The sequence below is a fragment of the Gymnodraco acuticeps genome, unplaced genomic scaffold (assembly GCF_902827175.1).
Source record: "Gymnodraco acuticeps unplaced genomic scaffold, fGymAcu1.1, whole genome shotgun sequence".
Classification (NCBI taxonomy): domain Eukaryota; kingdom Metazoa; phylum Chordata; class Actinopteri; order Perciformes; family Bathydraconidae; genus Gymnodraco; species Gymnodraco acuticeps.
Genome location: NW_022992337.1, coordinates 42,501 through 65,450, shown reverse-complemented (window position 1 = coordinate 65,450; position 22,950 = coordinate 42,501). Strand labels below are relative to the sequence as shown.

General features: G+C 42.6%; 2 protein-coding genes across 5 annotated transcripts in view; one reads left to right on the top strand and one right to left on the bottom strand.

The window, feature by feature from the left end:
* The first annotated feature begins 839 nt into the window (after window positions 1-839).
* On the top strand, window positions 840-6,524 carry rfc2 (replication factor C (activator 1) 2). Its single transcript, XM_034208645.1, has 6 exons — window positions 840-1,136; window positions 2,945-3,050; window positions 3,348-3,449; window positions 4,416-4,674; window positions 5,082-5,342; window positions 6,237-6,524. The coding sequence occupies exons 1-6, from the start codon at window positions 899-901 to the stop codon at window positions 6,345-6,347; spliced, it is 1,077 nt and encodes a 358-aa protein (XP_034064536.1). The 5' UTR covers window positions 840-898; the 3' UTR covers window positions 6,348-6,524.
* Window positions 6,525-7,664: 1,140 nt separating this feature from the next.
* The window catches only part of LOC117541476 (protein NDRG3-like), a 27,644-nt gene continuing 12,358 nt past the window's right edge, over window positions 7,665-22,950 (bottom strand). For 3 of the 4 annotated variants that reach the window (XM_034208642.1, XM_034208641.1, XM_034208643.1), the window contains 7 exons: window positions 17,580-17,645; window positions 17,442-17,493; window positions 17,284-17,331; window positions 16,860-16,895; window positions 12,712-12,763; window positions 12,036-12,074; window positions 7,665-9,834 (listed from right to left, as the gene is read on the bottom strand). In XM_034208642.1, the coding sequence (XP_034064533.1) occupies window positions 9,671-9,834; window positions 12,036-12,074; window positions 12,712-12,763; window positions 16,860-16,895; window positions 17,284-17,331; window positions 17,442-17,493; window positions 17,580-17,645 (457 nt within the window). In that variant the 3' untranslated portion in view covers window positions 7,665-9,670. The remainder of the gene's footprint in view (window positions 9,835-12,035; window positions 12,075-12,711; window positions 12,764-16,859; window positions 16,896-17,283; window positions 17,332-17,441; window positions 17,494-17,579; window positions 17,646-22,950) is intronic. The other variant, XM_034208644.1, reaches the window with a different exon arrangement.

Genomic DNA, 22,950 nt, shown 5'->3' with positions numbered 1-22,950 from the left:
TAAAAAAAAACTAGTAGACTCAATGACACTTCAGATGACTACTCACATTAAGACAATATATTGAATATGTTGTATGCAAATTATCTTATCTTATTATCTTTATGTAATATTTAACTGGTATTCTGGCTACGTCAATATTCTACATTACCATGGTAACACAGGCTCAACAAATAATGTATTGTAAAACAGAGTCAAAGGTTTTTAAAGAGGGAATTGTGGATATATATTTGTGACATTCCCTAAATCAGAATTTATAAATCAGAAAATATCAGCATTTTGAAAAAAATGCAAAGTTTGTCTTGATTTTAGATATACAATGATCAGCCTTTGAATGATATATAAACAAAGCAATCTGAAAATGTGTTTAAATCATCTGATTCTTTCTTTGAATTGAACTGGTGCATTTAGGTGAAATCTACAGAGGCAAATTGACAAACTACGTATAAAAAAAACTATATTTTGACTGTTTCCACTTTTCTGAAAACCCCCCAAACATAGCCTGAAAATAATTTGTAAAGAATAAAAATAAAAATAAACGATATAAAAGAAATATAAATGCTTTCAATCAAGACCATTATATTTTGTATATTCAAGCTCTGTTGGTTTGTACAATCTTACACATCCAAGCAATAATCAAGCATATTTTGAAGTAATACCAAAAAGCATTACACAGGTTTCAAGAATGTGCCTTTGTTTATCAAATCATTTTGTCTGTTTTTTACGATCGTGGTTGTTGCAAATATCGCGAGGTTTAAGTGCCGTGTCCTGGACCAATCAGTGGCGTCACTGAATAAACGCTCGACCAATGAGGCGTCAGTTTCATCACTCGTGGTTGCCAGGGAGGGAAAAGTTCCGCTGCAGACTAGTTCGCGGGCTGAGCTGACAGACTGAACTCATCATGGACGACGTGGAGATGGTGGAGCCTGAAAGTGAGAAAACAACAACGGAAAGCGGGCAGAAACCGGACACGGGAGCCGGGGAGGCTTCGACTAAAAGCTCCGGTGTCAGCTATGAACTGCCCTGGGTGGAGAAGTACCGTCCGCTGAAGCTGAACGAGATTGTGGGGAACGTGGAGACGGTGAGCCGGCTGGAGGTGTTCGCCAGGGAGGGAAACGTCCCGAACATTATCATTTCAGGTCAGTGTGGAAACAAGGAGGTAGAAAGGACTGGGAATTAAAGTTTAGTGTTTTATTTTTTACTCCCAACCGGCTGCTCAATAATGCAACAACTACATGGTGCTCTGGGTGGAAGAAGTACTCAGATATTATACTTCAGTGAAAGTAGTAATACCAGACCAGAGTGTGAAAATACTGCAAAGTCCTGCTTTCAAAATGTCACTCAAGTTAAAGTATATGCATCAAAATATGCTTTAATGTTCCTGAAGTAAAAGTACTCATTATGCAGATTTAAAGTAATATTGTTGATGTTTGAATGTGTTCATCACTTTAATTTTGCAGCTGATAAAGGTTGGGTACAGTGTTATTATTGCATATGTGCTTATCTATAACAATTTATCATGATTTGTGTCAATTTACATACAGTACCAACTCAAGTAAACTTTCTTACCAAGTTCCTTTCGCCCACTGAACTGAATATAAAAACACTCATACAAGAGGTCTAAAATAAAGACATTGATCAAACAATGCCTCACTGACACATGTCACTTTATCGCTTCAAACACTGGTGTATTTCTGTGTTTCGTAGCTGTACACAAAGCTTGTAAACAGTAAGGTTGTGGTTATCTATAATGACAACAACTTTAAAACTAATGCATCGGTTATAAATCTGATTGTTTTTCTAATATGAAGATTGCAGCAGTTTAGGTAAATCCTATTGTTAGCTTTTTATGACTGTTTTGTAGTGCTGGGGGGAAACGATTATTTTGAAAACGATTAATCGGGCGATTATTTGATCGATTAGTCGACTAATCGAACGATTATTTTTCTGTTGTTCAATTCATAAAAAACGTAATGTAAAAAAAACGTAATGTAAAAATTTTTTTTTTCACGATACTGTGTCTCAGGGGATCTTAATATTTAAGAACCTATTAATGTGTTATACCAGATTAACGGAAATAATCTCAGCTAACTGACGATACAAACCATGTTTACCAAAACAAAACAAAACACAAGTCTCATAAGAAGCAAACTAAAATGCTATCTAAATGACCCCTGAGCGAAAAATGCTAACGGACATTGGCACAGAACTCAAGATAAAAGTACCCTTATTACTTATCGTAGCTGCACATACAATATATCCGATTAAAGCTGAGACTCCACAGATTATGTAGGTACATAGTATCATCACTGAGTGATCCGGACTCGCGACAGGGGAAGCAAATACAGTCATCACAACACGTACCTTCACAGAGCTTCTAGGGAGATCGTCTCACCGCCGTAGCTGTCAATCTGATCAAAATACGTGTTCAATGGCATTCAAATGAGAAAAAACGCGGCTGAATCGGTTAATCCATAGGTTTTTAACGTCTATGTATAAACAAATTATTGAATTTATAATCCATAATTCCATTTTATGTAAAAAATCGGAGAGCAAATGCTAGCTGCTAATGGTTGCCACCACAGCTAGCTGCTGCTTCCGGTCAAGCAGCAGTCTCAGTGAGATATAAATATATTTGCGTTTTGGACTAACTTTAAAATATTCCCATGCTTTTGAAGACCTGGGGCGAGATGTTTTCGTTTGAGGGCTTCGTGCGCAATCCTGTGAGGAGGAGTTGGTAGCCGTTTCAGTCTCCATTGTGTTAGAAGTGCGATTGCGAACTGCTTGTTGCTTTGGGTGACCCACGTGTGTGTGGCGACCATATATACAGTCTATGGTGTCGACGCGGAAATATGTCGTCGACGATATTTTGAAGTCGTCGACGCGTCGCTACAGCACTACTGTTTTGTAATACAAAGTTAATGGTCAAATGTGATTTGCGGTGCAGGTCCTCCGGGCACAGGGAAGACCACCAGCATCTTGTGTTTGGCCCGAGCTCTGCTGGGAGCCTCCATGAAAGACGCCGTGCTGGAGCTCAACGCTTCAAATGAAAGGTGACATACTAACAAAACGTATTTTGTAGAAATCTTTTCAAGGTTGAACGTTGACCGTAGTAAAGATGCACTTATTTATATTTACTGTCGTTCTAGGAACTATAATTGACAGCATACATAAACGTTCCTATTTGCACCATGTTACAAGAGCATGTTGTCGAATCCATGTTTATAAGGTTGTTGCTGCACGGCTTATTTTGGACTTTTCTCGCAATTTCTACTCCTAAAACAGCACACACTGGTTTAATATGTTAATCGTGCGTCGTCGAGGTCATACTGATGCTGTTGTGTCTGCAGAGGAATCGACGTGGTGAGGAACAAGATCAAGATGTTTGCTCAGCAGAAAGTCACACTGCCCAAAGGACGACACAAGGTCATCATCCTGGACGAGGCCGACAGGTGAGAGAAGCGATATCAGAGGAGCAACGTTTACCATCTGAATGTGGAACAGTTACTGACTCGAGGCTTTAGTCGGGACCCTGCCAAGTGTCCGGAGAGGAATCTGAGCCAGATAAATAGAGGGATGAGACACAGATGTTACAATCTATCTACATCTTTTTCCTGTGGAATAATTTCACCTTTGTTAAATATTTTAATTGTCATTATTTATGAAGATGGATTGAACTGCTTAGAATCTCCACATTAGGATCATTTAGATTTGTTTAGAAGGTCAAACAAGCTAGTACAAGTTACAAAAGATAAGATCCTCCATTTTTGTAATGCCACCCTGATGGTTTTATAACTTTTTTTAGCGTTATTTCTCTTGAGAAAAATGTGTTCATCATGACGGACCAGTTTGAAACGTTGGCATAGTTATCAGTCACCAACAAAGCATATTGCACACAATTACAAGATCTAAGTTACCTTAAGAAGAGGAAGAAAACATGACTATTTAATGACAAGTTCCCATCAGCACAAACACGTGGGTTTGCTGTCCTGGCTCCAGGATGGTGGAATGAGCTCCCCATTGACATCAGGACAGCAGATAGCTTACACACCTTCCAGACTGAAAACTCATCTCTTTCGACTCCACTTCGAGCGTTAGAACTATTAACAAAGCACTTTTATACTAATAAAGGATTGGCTTATCTAAAGCCAGTTGAGTAGCACTTGAAATGTTTGGCTCTATGAAACCTGATGTACTTATATGATTCTGTTTTCTTCAAGGTTGTGTCTTCCTGGTCGAATGTACTTATTGTAAGTCGCTTTGGATAAAAGCGACAGCTAAATGTAATGTAATGCATTTCTTCCTAAAGAAACATGTTTTGGATGTCGAAATATAAAGCCACGTGTCCTTTGATTTTTCATCTTTATAATATTGAGTTTCTCTGGGCACGGTTTAATGTCTCCTTCCTCCTCCCCCAGCATGACAGATGGCGCTCAGCAGGCGTTGAGGAGGATCATGGAGATCTACTCTAAGACCACGCGCTTCGCTCTGGCCTGTAACGCCTCAGATAAAATCATCGAGCCGATCCAGTCTCGCTGCGCCGTGCTGCGTTACTCCAAGCTGACGGACGGACAGATCCTGTCGCGGCTGCAGGACGTCGTGGAGAAGGAGAAACTGTCGGTGTCAGACGACGGGCTGGAGGCCGTCATCTTCACCGCACAGGGGGACATGAGACAGGTGAGGGGGGGGGGGGGGGGGGGGGGGGGGAGTTCAGTATTTTGAAGTATAGCTGTATAAAGATACTTTCACATAGTCGGGGTATTTCCTAGAAATAGACAGGAGTTCTAGCAGGAAGATAAGCTTCTTTTAAAAATAAGTTTTAGTATATATATGCTATATTTAGAATATCTACCCTGTTTAGCTTGCTTTTAGACGGCTCTCTCTGAACTGACGTCGTTATCTTTGTCTGTTCTGCAAATTGAGTTCATTCTGACTGTCATCTGCTGAAGACAATACACTGACTATAGAAAAGCACCTCATACAATCCCACTTCAAAACATACAGACTATCCATTAAGCGTCTAGTGTTGAGCATGAAGGAAGGCATGTAGGGGGGTTCCTGACTTCCTGTTCCTGCGTGTCCAGGCCTTGAACAACCTGCAGTCCACCAACTCCGGCTTCGGCTACATCAACAGCGAGAACGTCTTCAAAGTGTGCGACGAGCCTCACCCGCTGCTGGTGAAAGGCATGCTGGGACATTGTGTGGAGGGGGACATCGACAAGGCGTACAAGGTGGTGGAGCAGCTGTGGGCGCTGGGCTACTCTCCGGAGGACATCATCGGGAACATCTTCAGAGTCTGCAAGACCTTCCAGATGCCAGAGTACCTCAAGCTGGAGTTCATCAAGGTGAGGCGGAGACTAAAGGCTCCGGATAGTACATCCATTTACTGAGAGGCAACAGCTTTGATTGGTATTTTATCCTTTAAAGGTGGGGTACGTCATTCACTTCAGAAACACTTGTTATATTCCATGGAATGCTCTTAACATCCCGATAGCAATGAATATCTTAAATGCTTTGACAAAAAAGACATTAAACATTTCATCTGTGGAAGCCGTGGCGCTGTAAAAAGCTCGACCAATCATCTGAGCCGGCCCGGCTAAAGTAACTGGATGGCCTACCTGCCTGTCAGCCTTCCATCTGTGCACAAACTGATCTCGTGCCCTCATTGGTCATGTGCGCGTTGGAGGAGGGGCTCTGTAAGGAAGTCTGAAGGAAGGGGCAGATTTTTTTCGGCTGCGTACTTTCAAATTCTAGCGCGAGCTGCTTTCTCCAAAATGACCTACCCCACCTTTAATTGACAGCGGACAGTAAATACAAACAAAACTGTACTCAAGATATCTTAAAGAAACTATTTTCTTAATTTTAAATGTGTATATTCATTTGAATTCATTTCTTATTCTAAAGTTACTTCACTGTATATCATTTTAATAATCTGTGAATCTGTGCTATCCTGTTTTTCATTCTAACCCTTTCACTGTTTAAAATACTGAATTTCCCCCGTGGATAAAAAAGGTCCATCGTATCTTAAATAATTGACTGAGAAGTCTCTGCAACGTGTGAATATATCCAACTCAGATGCTGCTTAGACAACTAGTTTCTCCTCATAGCATTGTGAAGCACCTTGAGATGACGTTGTTTTTTAAAGTGTGCTATTTGTATTATTACTGACAGTCAAATCTAAGCAAGCAGAATGTAAATGAGAAACTGAGCGTCTGACCTGATGTGGTTCTGCGCTGCAGGAGATCGGCTACACTCACATGCGGGTGGCTGAAGGAGTGAACTCTCTGCTGCAGATGGCCGGGCTGCTGGGTCGCCTCTGCATGAAGACAGCGCCCCCTGCCGCCAGCTGAAGAGCCTGCATCACTACACTGGACTTTAGCTGCTTAAAAACATCTGCAGCATGGATTTAATGCTGAAGAACCTGCAACTTAGTCAGATCATCAGTGTGTCCCCATCATAGAAGACATGTTGTCTGTTTGCTTAATATTGTATAAAATAGAGACAATAAATCATTTTTTCATTGATAAGTGTTGACATGTTTTGTTTTGATAATAATCTTACTGTCCAAAAATGTGAGGGAATCCACTTGCCTTAAACTAAGACTGCCAGAAGTTGCGTACTTACAATTTATTTTGAGTTTTATTTTACTGAATCTTTCATCATTTTAAATGAATATAAAAAAACTGTCATCAGGTTTGTTATAGGTACATAGTATCTTATAATCCAACAGTTAGCATAATTAACACTTGTAATGGTATTATTCATACATGGTTATTGTGAAGCTGAATTGAGCGGCCGACCAAGCAAGGAGGCAGAACGTCCAAAAACACAACCCGGTGTGAGCATTTATTAAAACATGAACCCATTACACACACAGCCTCAATCCTGCTGCTGTTCACGTGAGCCCAGCCTGCAGCCACCAGGATCTCACCCACAGTCCCTGCCTCTCAACAGAGCCTAAATAAACACACTCTAATCAGCACAACAAGACACAGGTGAGGGGGGAGGAGACAACATAGGGCACAGGTGAGGGGGGAGGAGACAACATAGGGCACCAGGTGCACACAATCAGAAACAGACATAACGGGAGGGGGAACACTTTTCAAACACAAACTTATAACTGAACAGAAGTACACACATACAAACCCAATAAACGCAGTCAGCACTTGAACAATTAGTGCCACTTAACGCTATGATGTCTACACCCCCACATATTATGTGCACCCGGATTATTCTTAACCGCTGTCATTCTACCCCAGCATAAGCACTTCCGGCGCTCTCGCTAACTCCCCTATCTTGTCAGGCGGAGCCGAGGACCCGACCAGCACCTGCCAGACGACATTTCAATCAATACGGTTTAATCCTTTAATAAATACCATCTCAATAATTAGTATATATTACATAAAATGTGCAAATATGCCATGCCAAACGGCACTGTGCAATCACGCTAATAAAGTGCAAAACTGTTCACTAAAGTGCTGAGTCACGAGGCCCGAAGCCGTCAGTTCACGTTACCTTCGTCACAGTTATGTAGGGATGTTTAATAATAGCTGCTTCATACAAGGCTCTTAATGTAAAGCACGACTACACGATCGTTACTTAAGTAAATCATCTGAATATCTCTTCTTCCCCCCCCCCCCCCGCTGAATATTAAAGTCAAACCAGAGTTTTGGATATTAACGAGCTTTATTTCATTACAAACTGTGTTTACAATAAAAGTCATGGAACAACACACCTCAAGAGTAACAGCTACCAATGCTTCAGTACAAATCTCAAAAGTAATAGTTTCAGTAATAAATATTAGTAACAGACGGCAGGAATACAATTAGTGTAAATATAGAATAAAATGAGTTAATATTTGACTTTGTGTGAGTCTGCGGGTCGACCCTGTTAGTTCAGAAACCCCCTCTAAGATCTGAATGTTTTTGATTTACAGAAGTGTTACATAATTCAAATACGAGTCAAAATACCAGGATGTATTTGTTGTTCTAGGAGCTGCTATTCAGTCCTCCAGCAGGGGGCAGCATCTCACCAGAGAACTGTTTAAATGTTATCAGTACGGAAAAGTTCAGCATCATAACGTGTCTCTACAGAAACCAACATCAGCAGGACGAGCAACATGTCTCCAACAGTAACCTTTAAAGTGCAAGTTATCAAATCAATGTCACTTAAAAGGTAGGGTAGGTAATTCACTTCAGAAACACACTTATCTCGTGCCCTCATTGGCCATGTGCGCGTTCATGTGTGTTGGAGGAGGGGCTCTGTAAGGAAGTCTGAAGGAAGGGGCAGATTTTTTTCGGCTGCGTACTTTCAAATTCTAGCGCACTCGAGCTGGTTTCTCCATTCTTACCTACCCTACCTTTAAGCCCAACAAGTACCTGTAACATTCAATTATCAACAACCCTGCTGAATGCTTTCAGTCCAGAGAAACACAACGGCAACACAACGTAGAAAACAATTCAAGTTCAAGCGTCTCTATTGTTTTTTTACGTGGAGGTTTCTTGAGTTGAGAGGCAGGTTCACAGCTGAGCATCTCAGAGACCCACTGTGAGAGCACGGTACAGACTTCATGCCACAACTCCACCACGAGCATGCTGCTGACGGCCGAATGAACACTGAGTAGAGTAAGAGGAAGACTTCAGGATCCCCTCCTGATAAAGTTAAGATCATCTTTTTTAAATGGTGCGCTTCAGAATCTATTAACCCTCTGAAGCCTGGAATAACAGACACACATCTGCCCGTTCACAGAAATAAACGTTGCCCTTTTCTTTAGGTTTTATCAGTAGAAAAACACGTCTTCATGCTGATAAAATAACGACCAGCTGATTGAGAGATATTTGGGCTGTTTTAAGAATTATAGAGCGTTTTCAAAACTGATCATCTGCAAACTTGGTGACAGAAAATATTTTTGTATCCAATATATTTTCAGTTTTTTCTTGTAAATGTGACCTTTTTATTCTCATACTTTCTAGTAAATGTGTATCTTAAAACCCCCCTTCCCTTTTAAAATGTTTTTTAACCTACAATGGCCCCAATGCGGTGTAGTAGCTTCATATATGATTTTATTTTAGATATTTTAATATGATTTTGCTGTCATCATATCAATACAACTCCTATATAAAGTCATACAAAATAGATCTTTTGTCTGGCATTCCAGGGCAGTAGTTAGGTTATTTCGTATTATTATTTTTGGTGAAATAGTCCCTTTAAGTAACCGTAATTTTAGGAAAAGAGTTTCAGAAACGAGCTTCATAGCAAACAACACCAACAACAAGAGTCGTAACAAAGTAATAACGATTATAATAAGAGTAATAATAAAAAGAAGGAGGGATCAGGCCCAAACTAAGGGAAGAAAAATGAAGGTCTGGTTAATCTACTGAAAACACAACACAACTGTAAATATGAACCAGCTCCATGTACAGTTACATCTACAGCGTCACCACGGCAACAGCATGGCTCCAGGGGGCAGGAAGTTACCCGACATCCTAAAGAGCAACGGGTTTTTTTAAAACCTACTTTTATATTAGATGTGACCTTTTCATTATTAGGAAGAACGACTACAACGTTAGAAATGTTTGGCTGCGTCCGACACAGAAGGAAAGTTTCAGGCGCACGCAGCATCAGGAGCAAGAGAGAGAGAACAGAGCAGAGAGAGAACAGAGCAGGGAGAGTCCTACGCAGTCATCTCGATGGTCTGTTCTGCCATGTGTCCGGGGATGGTGGCGCCCTCTGGCAGCGTGGTGGTGGTACTGCGGCTGCGGGCGCCCTCGGCCGAGCCCACGCTGGAGGCCGAGTGAGTTCTGGAGCGCACCAGCCGGGTCATGCCGGCTGTCGGCACTGAGGGGGGGGGGGGGGGGGGGGTTAGACATGTTAGAGACAGGAAACCAATGGAGCAGGTTCATGGGAGGGGATGCACCGATTGGGAAATACCGGGCCAAAACCAATTATTTGTTTTGTTGTTGTTTTTGTATTAACTGCCAAGAAGGTTATGTTTTTGGTTTGCCTCGAAGTCTTTCAGCAGTTATGCAATACGCTGCCGTTTAAAACTACCCCATTTATTTTGTACCAGTACTTGGAATGTAAGAAATGTATTTGGGGAACGTTAGAAATGTTAGAAACAGAAAACCGAGTGGAGCAGGTGTTGTGAGTGCTGATTGTGAAATACCGGGCCGAAACAGATGCTTACAAATAATTTAGTCCGATGGAAAATGTTTTTTTGTTGAGTAAAACCCTAAATCAGGGACAGCTGATCAGCACTGTGGATGATTTAAGAGTTAATTAAAAGGCTATAAAAAGACTGAGCTAGTTAAAGCACACATCTTGTATTTCTCACTCTGGTTTAAAGAACCATATCGGTGTTTTTTTTTGCTAAATCAACTTTATTATGGGTTTACCGAATTTCTCTCTTGTTGATTTCACATTCAAAGCTTCTATAAAGGTCGTCATTTATCTCTTTATTTTGTATAACTGCCAAGAAGGTTAAGTTCTTGGTTTGGTTTGTCTCCAAGTCTTTCAGCAGTTATGCAATACACTGCGGTTTAAAACTACCCCATTTATTTTGTGCCAGTACTTTAAGAATGTAAGAACAAAAAAATTGTGCAAATATTTTGTGGTATTCTTTGTTTAATTAAAAAACTTAAAATGGCCTAGTAGTGAATACCATCTTGCTATCCACTGACTCTGACTCTTACCCAACCATAGACGTTATGCATCACATTAATGCATATCATGTGAACAAATCTTTTTGTATTACTCATTTTAATATTGTGATTTCTGAACATCTTTTAATATCTGCACAGTTCTCCATTTCGATCCCAATACTGCATATGTATTATTGCATTTTTCTGAGTATTTTGTCACATTATGCTGCTCTTAGTTTTTTTGTATATCTATAATTGGTGTAAATATGTATCTATATTTTTAATGTTAAAATATTTGTACTTATAGTCCTATTTTTGGTCAATTCTTCTTCTCTTACTGTGTTTTATGTAGGCACCAAACAAACCAACCCTTGTCTGTGTAAACCTTGGTGGCAATAAACATATTTCTGAATTTGATTTTGATCTTATTTGTTTATATGCCGTTCTACACGGCAAATATGGACACTATGGATGAGCTGCCGATGACTCGATGCATCCCTTGGAGAGCCTGGTTGTATGACAGCAGGTCATAAACAGCATGTGCTGATTTGAATAGTTTCACACTGTGACATATCAGCAGGATTCAAATCGGATGACGGTGATTCAAAGGCACTTTCACACTGAAGCTCAGTGTGAGGTGTTGCATCAACAAAAACCTAAAGCATACAAAACGAGAATCTGAGATGTCAAATCTGATCATTCTTACATCTTGACCTGAGCCGGTTGTCATCATGTTGTCGGGTTGTGTTCGCAGCGTTTGCACAACAATTCAACACCATGACGACATTCTCTGGTTTGCAAAACTAGGGAACATTGACCCAGTTGCTTCCGGGCTTTTATAACTTCATGCCATAACAGGGCTCCAGGTGGCATCTCCACAGAGAGGAATGTATACAGAAACAGATGTGATATTTTCTGTTTTTGCTCTACTCATAGTTTTCAGTTCATGTTATTGTGGGATGCGAGTTTGATCCTACAGACATGAGCAGTTCCAAACTATCAGATGTGACGACGAGTGTCAATAGTGTGATGGCATGCAGCAGCAAAGCCTGCTGGGTAATTCCACTGCAGAAGAAAAAAACCACTCGATAACAGCATGCGCACACGCACGCACACGCACACACACACACAACACACACACACACACACACACACACACACACACACACACACACACACACACACACACACACACACACACACACCACACACACACACACACACACACACACACCCACACACACACCACACCACACACACGCACACACACACACACGCACACGCACACACACGCACACGCACACACACACGCACACAGGACTAACAAGAGAGCAAAGAAACAAAGATGAACATGGTGGTGGTGGGGGGGGGTTAAGATTCTGGTTTAAATCCTGATACCTGATTGGCTGCTCAGGCGGTTTAATACAACATGAGGGACTGGAGGAAACAAAGACAAAGAGAGAAGAAGAACCAGAGCAGGAAAGAAGGAGGACAGGTTGAAAGATCACTGTAGTTACACAAGGGCGGACACACACACGGAAATCCAACCGATTCATACTCTGCTGCGGTATAGTGAGTAGTAAGTCACTGCAAACGGCTACTTACAGTTAGTGTTGAAGCACAGCTGCAGACACACACACACACACCCTGTGTTTCAGCAGCTTAGCATAACATATCAGTTCAAACAAACAGCCCTTAGTTAAGCTTTCATCCACTGAAGCCGAGCTTGGTATTAGCTAGTGACCCCTATTTATTTTGAATACAATAAAAAAGATATCAGGAGGAATTTCCAAATCACATAAAGTAAAACTAGTCCTGTTTCAATAAGCCTATAAATCACTGAAATGTGACGATAGTAAAACACAGAGAAAGAGTTAAGAGGTTAGGACATATACCAGGAACATGTTGACAGAGACAAAGACCAACAGAAAAGTATATTCCCTCAGTCTAATTGATGTGTCAGCTAGAAATTCTGATATCTCCTCCTAGATATACACGTGAGGGAAAATACGTTTTCCTTCTTAAAGCTACGGAAGAGTGTGATCTTGCAGTCAAATGTAAAGAAGGTACTCACTGTAGCCCATCCCCTGGACAAAATACTTGAAGGCTTCTGCTAGTTTTCCAGGCTGAGGAAAGAGAAACACACTGCAGTCAGAACGGCTGATCATTCATAAAACATTAAGCAGGGTGTATGCAGGAACCCTGAAGTCTAATGTAAGACCTTTTTTAAGACCCTTTCCATACATTTTAAGACCTCATCGCCACTTGGAGTTTTAACCGGTTACCTTGGCGACACACTTCACATTGACTATATACAGTATTGATTGTCCTTCCTCCTTATCTTCCAACCATTTGGACGCAGACTTGCATTTCCCCATAACGATGTTTAACAACCGGCGTAAACGGAGCTTCGAGCTATCAAGCAGTGAGCGTGCGATGTCCTGTTCAGATGACGTCAAACCCAACGGGATGCCAGAAATAAACTACACAGAATCACACTACACACCTACGCAATGATTACATTCAGGCAGACTGTAGAATACAACCTCTTTGGACCATTTATATACTTATTGGAAACAAGCTACAAAATGTAACACCTTGGAAAATGCTGTTTAATACTTTTTAATAGCCTTAATTTTCGCAAAATTGATTTATCAACTTGTAATACTTGTTAAGACCCCGCGGACCCCCTGAGATCATTCTTTATTTTTCAAAAAGCAACATGAAAGCAGGTTGTTGTACTTCTTCCAGTGTGAACATTCACAATTTGTACAATCGAGCATACTGACCGTTAAAGGATTGATTCAAATGTTTTCTAGTGTGTCTTGCGGTCACAGTAATTTGACTGGTCTCACTCATTTCCACACAGGCGGTGAAGTAGTCCCTCCCTAAAGTAATTCTAATTGTAGTTATGGAGAATTATTCCTCTTTGGTCAGAGAAAGACAAATGAGTGTTTTCCAGAATATTTTGAGTACACAATTCCGTTAATGTGACCATGCTTTCATCAAAGCTAAGCAGGAAAACACTGCCCTGTAAAGTACAGGGTGCTCCAATACTTAACCCTCAGATGCATAAGTGGTCTTTTTTGACCCGGTGAGGTGGTTTTCTTGAAGTATCTTCTTTGTAATTACATTTTTTTTTATCATTTCATATTCCAGCTATTACTCAAAAAACATGTTTTGGATATCGTGCCATTCACATTTTAAATTTTAAGAAATTGTATTTTTGTTCTACCCCATAAGGGGGTCAAAAATGACCCGAATGCATTTTCTATGGGATCCTCTGGGAACCTTTGATTCTTATCACCTATGTCTGTCAGGAATACATTCACTGTGGACCACACAGACGACATCACAAGTGACACCTCTCAGGAAGATTATTTTACACAGCAAGATCTGATACCTGTCAGTATAATAATAATAATACATTATATTTTTGTAGGGCTTTTCAAGGACTCAAAATCGCTTTACAATATAAGGGAAGGTTAGGGTGGGGGGTATAGGCAGGGGTGCACATAATTTTTTTGCCCTGGTTCTCAAAGGAGCACCTGGAGATGTTGCTTGGTGCTCATCCATAAAATGAAATAAACCGTAACTTTTGAGGGGGTTTTGACTTTATTTGCCAGACACACGGCACTGAACACACAGAGGTGAACACTGAACACACATGCAGAGGTGAACACAGAACACACATGCAGAGGTGAACACAGAACACACATGCAGAGGTGAACACAGAACACACATGCAGAGGTGAACACTGAACACACATGCAGAGGTGAACACAGAACACACATGCAGAGGTGAACACAGAACACACATGCAGAGGTGAACACAAGACAACATTAGCACGACCAGTAATCCTACAAGCTGTCATCACTACCCTCCTGACTGTTCTCCTCACTGTCTTCCTCTCTGTCAGACATGGTAGCTGATGATGTAGGCCTACTTCTTTCTCTCTGGTTGAGTCTGCGATTAGCTGCTTGCATCCACAAGTCAACAGCTGGGTTTGGGTCGAAAGTCTCTGTTGTCATCTTAGACAAGAGGATGTAATCAAATAAGTATGTGAACATAACCAATAACCTACCATAGCCAATAACAAATGAATGTAACTTATTTTATTTGTGTTGTTCATTCATATCTTATTTTACCTTAACATTTATTTATTTATGCATTTTTTTTTATCTCTCCAGTTTTAAAGGATATTTTTGGTTACTGTCCTATAGTATACATTGGAATGATTTCAAACCTGTTTATCCCAATAATTATAAAGGAGTGCCTTGGAAATATGTGTTTACATAAATTGTGACCAAACCGTTTGAACTTAGACTAAAGTGAACTATCTAAACACTCAGAGTCCTTTACCTCACTGAGCTGTAGTTATCAGCCTCTCAGTCTGACTGGAGAGGACTCTCCCTCCACATTATTGTAGACACATCTTCTTCTTATATCCGTTAGAGCAGCTAGCACCAGATTCTAATAACAACAGCGCCGGTACCAGGCGGTGCACCCTTCTCTCTCTCCCTAGCTCACTCGCACTTTGGCTGTGAGCTGCGGGCGCCAGATAAGCAAACATCCCCCATTTTAATCACTTACAGCGCCCATCGTATAGGGCAAATGAAACGTGTAACCGGGGTGAAAAGGGTGTTACATTTACTTAATTATGAATATTGTTACATCAAGGCCGAAAATTAGGATGAACCCCAACGGTCAAAATGTTTTTTTCCCTCCCAGAGCTGCCAGCGCAGCGCCTCCACAGATCTGGCGCCCTAGGTGAACATCTAAAACGCCAGTGCCACGGGCCGGCCCTGAGTTCATATGCAACTCGCAAATATCTTTCTCTCTTTCTCTCTCCCTCTTCTCCCTCTCTCTCTCCCTCTCTCTCTCTCTCAATGTTGGTGCGCAAATGCGCCTTTTATCAAATGACCCGGTGCTCTTTTTTTGGCGGAGGTGCGCATGCGCACCTGCGCAACAGTTATGTGCAGCCCTGGGTATAGGACTATCAAACTTGATCAACCGGCATGGATTGATGGGGGGGGGGGCTATGAGTAGACAAGAGGAGAAGAGATGAGTTTTGAAAAAGGACTAGAATACTGTGAGGGTCTCAGAATAGCGGAGATCTTTGCATCAATATGTTCAAAACGTTTTTTTTTCAAAACGTAATTTTTTTTTCTAAAATTATAAATAGTGAAAAATTAAATAGAAAATATTTCTAGTGTGAACCAAAATATAATACAAGGGATTTTTCTTAACCAAAATGACAAAAATGGCATAAACACACATATTATTCTAATACGGGTCCTTTTTGACCCACTTATGGAAGAGTGTAGGGTCCAGTCACTCTAAGGGCATCTAAGGCAGGGGTGTCAAACTCAATTTAATCGCGGGCCACATCAGCATTAGGGCTGCACTCAAAGGGCCGGTTGTAACTTTAAGACTATATCAAAATACATATATAAATATATATATAAAATAATGTATTATATTACATGATTGCCTCTGCATTGGATTATTATCAGATCTTCATAACTAACTACGTCTGAAAGCAGAAGTCTAGGACAAATAATTGCTCTAATTGTCTCTTCAGTGAGAATGTCACAAAATGATTTAAAAAGAAAAGCCACATTCTGGAAAAAAGTCACAAAAAAAAAAGTAACATTTTGGAAAAAGAGTCAAATTGACTATTTCCATGTCACTACTCTCTCTCCTCTCAATAAGTGATCGGGGGCGTCACTCCCCAGCTTAACCAATAACTTCGCTCTATTCTCACAAGCCTATCATAGCGCTCTGCTAACCCTTTTAAATCTGAGTCCAGGGTCAAGCTAAGCCCCTCCCCTTCAGACCGACCCCAATCATCCATTCACCACCACCAGTGTGTAGACCCCGGGGGGTTTCATCGGATCGGTTCTCCCCTCCCGAATGATACTCCTGCACAACGGGGCCTAGTCGCCAAAACTCCATTACATTCATTTGTGTGTTCCTGGCAATAAATATGTGTTCTTACATCAAAACCATCTCTCCTGATTGAACTGCTGTAACCTCGTATTAGTGTTATGACAAACTTTTGAATACATTTGACATAGAAAGTGGACTGGGTACTTTGTCTCCCAGCATCTAATCTTATCTCTGCCAGCATGGACAAAATAACCATCACAACATCTATGTCTTTCACAGTAAATATGAGGATGTCAGTGTAAACACATGATGAGACAGTGAGTGGCTCACCTGCACCACCTGAGGAAGTCCTCCGCAGTCTGCCATCTAATCGAGAGACAAAGAAGATGGTGAGCACACGGCTCCTCTAAATGTACAAACTACGGTTTCCATCCTTTACTTCGTGATGAAAATAAGCATTCTTCTAAACTGAAACTAAATAAAAAGTATTTTCTGGGATTGAAAAACTGAACTGAACCAACATTATCTTTGTAAAGGTAGTTTAATACTTCTTAGACATTATACCTGACACTGACAAAAACAACATTAAACAAAAATAAATATATTATTATTATATTATAAAAAGGACTATAATCTAAAGGAGAAGAAATGCATTTTGTTCTTCTTTATCATTGAGTAATGATTGGAAGTGTGAACATCACAAACTGACGACAGCTCTGATGACAGACGAGTGACGAGAGAGACAAACAGGCACCTTGAGCAGGGTCGTCTTGGTGGGGTTCAGTCTCGAGTTACACTCCACCTGCAGAGCAGACACACACACACAGACGCACACACACAGACACATTCTTTATTTACAACATTGTGACGTCATCTACTGGCTGTTGTCAAGGAAACAGGGCAGACACTCACCACGACCTCAACAGCAGGCGACGTGTCTCCAACCACCAGCAGAGAGATACACCTGACACACACGTCAGATAAGATGTAACAGGATTGTTGGTAAAAATGTATAATTGTTAAATGAAGCGGAGAAAGGAGTAATGATACCTGAGCGTGGTGACTGTGTCTTCATTCAGACCAACGAGCGGCCGCTCCAGCGGCAACTCAGTACGGCTAACACACACACACACACACACACACACACACACACACACACACACACAAACCACACACACCCACACACACACACACACACACACACACACACACACACACACACACACACACACACACACACACACACACACACACACACACACACACCACACACACACACACACACACACACACACACACACACACACACACACACACACACACACAAACCACACACACACAGAAATGAGCTGAACACTGTAGACTTCAGAGTGGAGATGATAATACGGTTTATTTTGGCGTCTCATTGAGGTCGCCCAAAAGCTCTGCCGCAGCGTTATGAGAGCAGCGGTAATAATATTAATCAGCTCTTCCCTGAGGATTCTCTCCAGCAGCGGTGCTTAAGAGTCTGAGCTTTATTTAGCGCTGACACTGGAAGGCTTTTAGACTTTAATTTGCAGAGATGTAGTTTATCGGGAATTACTTCTAATAAAAATGCTTCAAGACTCCTTGCCTGTCTTCCTCTCTGCTGTCTTCCTCTCACCTCTCTGTCCATGCTTTCCTGTCTCACCTACATGTCTTCCTCTCACCTCTCTGTCCATGCTTTCCTGTCTCACCTACATGTCTTCCTCTCACCTCTCTGTCCATGCTTTCCTGTCTCACCTACATGTCTTCCTCTCACCTCTCTGTCCATGCTTTCCTGTCCCACCTACATGTCTTCCTCTCACCTCTCTGTCCATGCTTTCCTGTCCCACCTACATGTCTTCCTCTCACCTCTCTGTCCATGCTTTCCTGTCTCACCTACATGTCTTCCTCTCACCTCTCTATCTATGCTTTCCTGTCTCACCTACATGTCTTCCTCTCACCTCTCTGTCATGCTTTCCTGTCTCACCTACATGTCTTCCTCTCACCTCTCTGTCCATGCTTTCCTGTCTCACCTACATGTCTTCCTCTCACCTCTCTGTCCATGCTTTCCTGTCTCACCTACATGTCTTCCTCTCACCTCTCTGTCCATGCTTTCCTGTCCCACCTACATGTCTCCTCTCACCTCTCTGTCCATGCTTTCCTGTCCCACCTACATGTCTTCCTCTCACCTCTCTGTCCATGCTTTCCTGTCTCACCTACAGTGTCTTCCTCTCACCTCTCTGTCCATGCTTTCCGTCTCACCTACCTGTCTTCCTCTCACCTCGCTGTCAATTGCTTCCTGTCCTCACCTACATGTCTTCCTCTTCACCTCTATCTATGCTTTCCTGTCTCACCGACATGGTCTTCCGCTCACCTCTCTCTGTCCATGGCTTTCCTGTCCTCACCTACATGTACTGTGTCCTTCCTCTCACCTCTCTGTCCATGCTTTCCTGTCTCACCTACATGTCTTCCTCTCACCTCTCTGTCCATGCTTCCTGTCTCACCTACATGTCCCTACTCTCACCTCCTCTGTCATGCTTTCCTGTCTCACCTACATGATCTTCCCTCTCACCTCTCTGTCCATGCTTTCCTGTCTCACTACATTGCCTTCCCTCTCCCCTCTCTGTTCAGTGCTTTCTGTCTCCACCCTACATGTCTTCCTCTCACCCTCTCTGTCCATCGCTTTTCCTGTCCTCACCTACATGTCTTCCTCTCACCTCTCTGTCCATGCTTTCCTGTCTCACCTACAGGTCTTCCCTCCACCTCTCTGTCCCATCGCTTTCCTGTCACCCACCTACATGTCTTCCTCTACACCTCTCTGTCCAATGCTTTTCACTGTCTCACCTACATGTCATTCCTCTCACCTCTCTGTCCATGCTTTCCTGTCTCACCTACATGTCTTCCTCTCCACCTCTCTGTCCATGCTTTCCTGTCTCACCTACATGTCTTCCCTCTCACCTCTCTGTCCATGCTTTCCTGTCTCAACTACATGTCTTCCTCTCACCTCTCTGTCCATGCCTTTCCTGTCTCACCTACATGTCCTCCTCTCACCTCTCTGTCCATGCTTTCCTGTCTCACCTACATGTCTTCCTCTCACCTCTCTGTCATGCTTTCCTGTCTCACCTACATGTCTTCCTCTCACCTCTCTGTCCATGCTTTCCTGTCTCACCTACATGTCTTCCTCTCACCTTCTCTGTCCATGCTTTCCCTGTCCCACCTACATGTCTTCCTCTCACCTCTCTGTCATGCTTCCTGTCTCACCTACATGTCTTCCTCTCACCTCTCTGTCATGCTTTCCTGTCTCACCTAACATGTCTTCCTCTCACCTCTCTGTCCATTGCCTTTCACTGTCTCACCTACATGTCTTCCTCTCACCTCTCTGTCCATGGCTTTTCCTGTCTCACCTACATGGTCTTCCTCTCACCTCTCTGTCATGCTTTCCTGTCTCACCTACATGTCTTCCTCTCACCTCTCTGTCCATGCTTTCATGTCTCACCTACATGTCTTCCTCTCACCCTCTCTGTCATGCTTTCCTGTCTCACCTACATGTCTTCCTCTCACCTCTCTGTCCATGCTTTCCTGTCTCACCTACATGTCTTCCTCTCACCTCTCTGTCCATGCTTTCCTGTCTCACCTACATGTCTTCCTCTCACCCTCTCTGTCCATGCTTTTCCTGTCCCCCACCTAACATGTCTTCCTCTCACCTCGTCTGTCATGCTTTCCTGTCTCACCTACATGTCTTCCTCTCACTCTCTGTCATGCTTTCCTGTCCTCACCTACATGTCTTCCTCTCACCCTCTCTGTCCATGCTTTCCTGTCTCACCTACATGTCTTCCTCTCACCTCTCTGTCCATGCTTTCCTGTCTCACCTACATGTCTTCCTCTCACCTCTCTGTCCATGATTTCCTGTACCCCACCTACATGTCTTCCTCTCACCTCTCTGTCCATGCTTTCCTGTCTCACCTACATGTCTTCTCTCTCACCTCTCTGTAATGCTTTTCCTGTCTACCTACATGTCTCCTCTCACCTCTCTGTCATGCTTTCCTGTCTCACCTACATGTCTTCCTCTCACCTCTCTGTCCATGCTTTCCTGTCTCACCTACATGTCTTCCTCTCACCTCTCTATCCATGCTTTCCTGTCTCACCTACATGTCTTCCTCTCACCTCTCTGTCATGCTTTCCTGTCTCACCTACATGTCTTCCTCTCACCTCTCTGTCCATGCTTTCCTGTCCCACCTACATGTCTTCCTCTCACCTCTCTGTCCATGCTTTCCTGTCTCACCTACATGTCTTCCTCTCACCTCTCTGTCCATGCTTTCCTGTCCCACCTACAGTCTTCCTCTCACCTCTCTGTCCATGCTTTCCTGTCTCACCTACATGTCTTCCTCTCACCTCTCTGTCCATGCTTTCCTGTCTCACCTACATGTCTTCCTCTCACCTCTCTGTCCATGCTTTCCTGTCTCACCTACATGTCTTCCTCTCACCTCTCTGTCCATGCTTTCCTGTCTCACCTACATGTCTTCCTCTCACCTCTCTGTCCATGCTTTCCTGTCCACCCTACATGTCTTCCTCTCACCTCTCTGTCCATGCTTTTCCTGTCCCACCTACATGTCTTCCTCTCACCTCTCTGTCCATGCTTTCCTGTCTCACCGACATGTCTTCCTCTCACCTCTCTGTCATGCTTTCCTGTCTCACCTACATGTCTTCCTCTCACCTCTCTGTCCATGCTTTCCTCTCTCACCGACATGTCTTCCTCTCACCTCTCTGTCCATGCTTTTCCTTGTCTCACCTACATGTCTTCCTCTCACTCTCTGTCCATCTTTCCTGTCTCACCTACATGTCTTCCTCTCACCTCTCTGTCCATGCTTTCCTGTCCCACCTACATGTCTTCCTCTCACCTCTCTGTCCATGCTTTCCTGTCTCACCTACATGTCTTCCTCTCACCTCTCTGTCCATGCTTTCCTGTCTCACCTACATGTCTTCCTCTCACCTCTCTGTCCATGCTTTTCCTGTCTCACCTACATGTCTTCCTCTCACCTCTCTGTCCATGCTTTCCTGTCTCACCTACATGTCTTCCTCTCACCTCTCTGTCCATGCTTTCCTGTCTCACCTACATGTCTTCCTCTCACCTACATGTCTGTCCATGCTTTCCTGTCTCACCTACATTCATCATGACCATCATCATCCTTTCTTTCCCCTTACTAATACATTTAACAAACTCATTTGAAAATAAAAAAAAGTGCACAAATATTTACAATGATCATGTTTTGGACGAATGTTCGCTATGAAGGTCTGTCAACATTGGCCAAGAGGATCAACACACTCATTCTTAATAAATACATGTGGAAAAATATTTGAATTTCTGTTAGATGCTTTCAAAAACCGGAGGAATTCGGTGAAGATTATTAATGTCCTTAAAGTTTAAATCACAAAAACTATTAATTGCAACATAACAAACAAGCTTGGTTTGGCTAATTTAAGCTTGTATTGCTACAAACCAGGCCTACATACCACCAACAAAAACCAATAACAATCTGATAAAGGGCGGCCATGTCTCGGGGTGTTTGTTTTATAACCCTCGCTCCACATCCACTCTGACTAATTAAAGTAAAGATAGCAAAGTTTACAGGTTCGTAGAGACGTTTATATAGCAGTGGCCTGAGTGTACAATAGTGTATGTAAGAGTAACGGAGCCTACACACGGCGGCGTGCGTTGCCGCTTCAACGCTTCTGCCCATTCACTTTGAATGGGGTGACGTCACGATTCGCCGAACTGCATTGTGGGAGCAAAGCGTAACTTCTCTCGCGGTGCTCGCTGCAAAAGTAGAACAATGTTCTACTTTTGCCGCCTCGACGGAGGCGTCAGCCAATCAAATCCCGCGTATGCAAATCTGACATTACAAGCGCTAGCCAATCAAACCGCGTGTATGTTGGGAGAGCCAGACCGCAGTTATTTCCCATATGTAAAAAAATGGAGGAGAAAAAGATCGTGGCGGTACTATATGACCAGTCCCTCTTTACATACATGGATACAAACCGGAGGAGCCAGGCATGGGGGGAGGTGGCAGAGACAGTGGGTGAAACTGGTAGGTTTTCACCTGTTTGGGGAGTTTATATCCAGTGTACTTCGTTTGAATGGACAGCTAGCAAGCATAGACAGTATATTTAGCCAGCATGGATGTAGCATGAATGCTTTGCTTTGTATGTCCGGGGCGGGACATTCATGGGATTGGTTGTTGGTCGCGTTGTTCGTAAAAAATCCCCAAGCTTCAGACACGCCCACCGCCAAGCGGTAACGCACGCCGCCGTGTGTAGGGGCCGTAAGGCTATCTTGAGGAAATTTCAAACTTATCAAGTGTTACATAACCTGTAATATTGTGTTCCCTGACCCTACATTTAATCAATCCTAATGAATTGC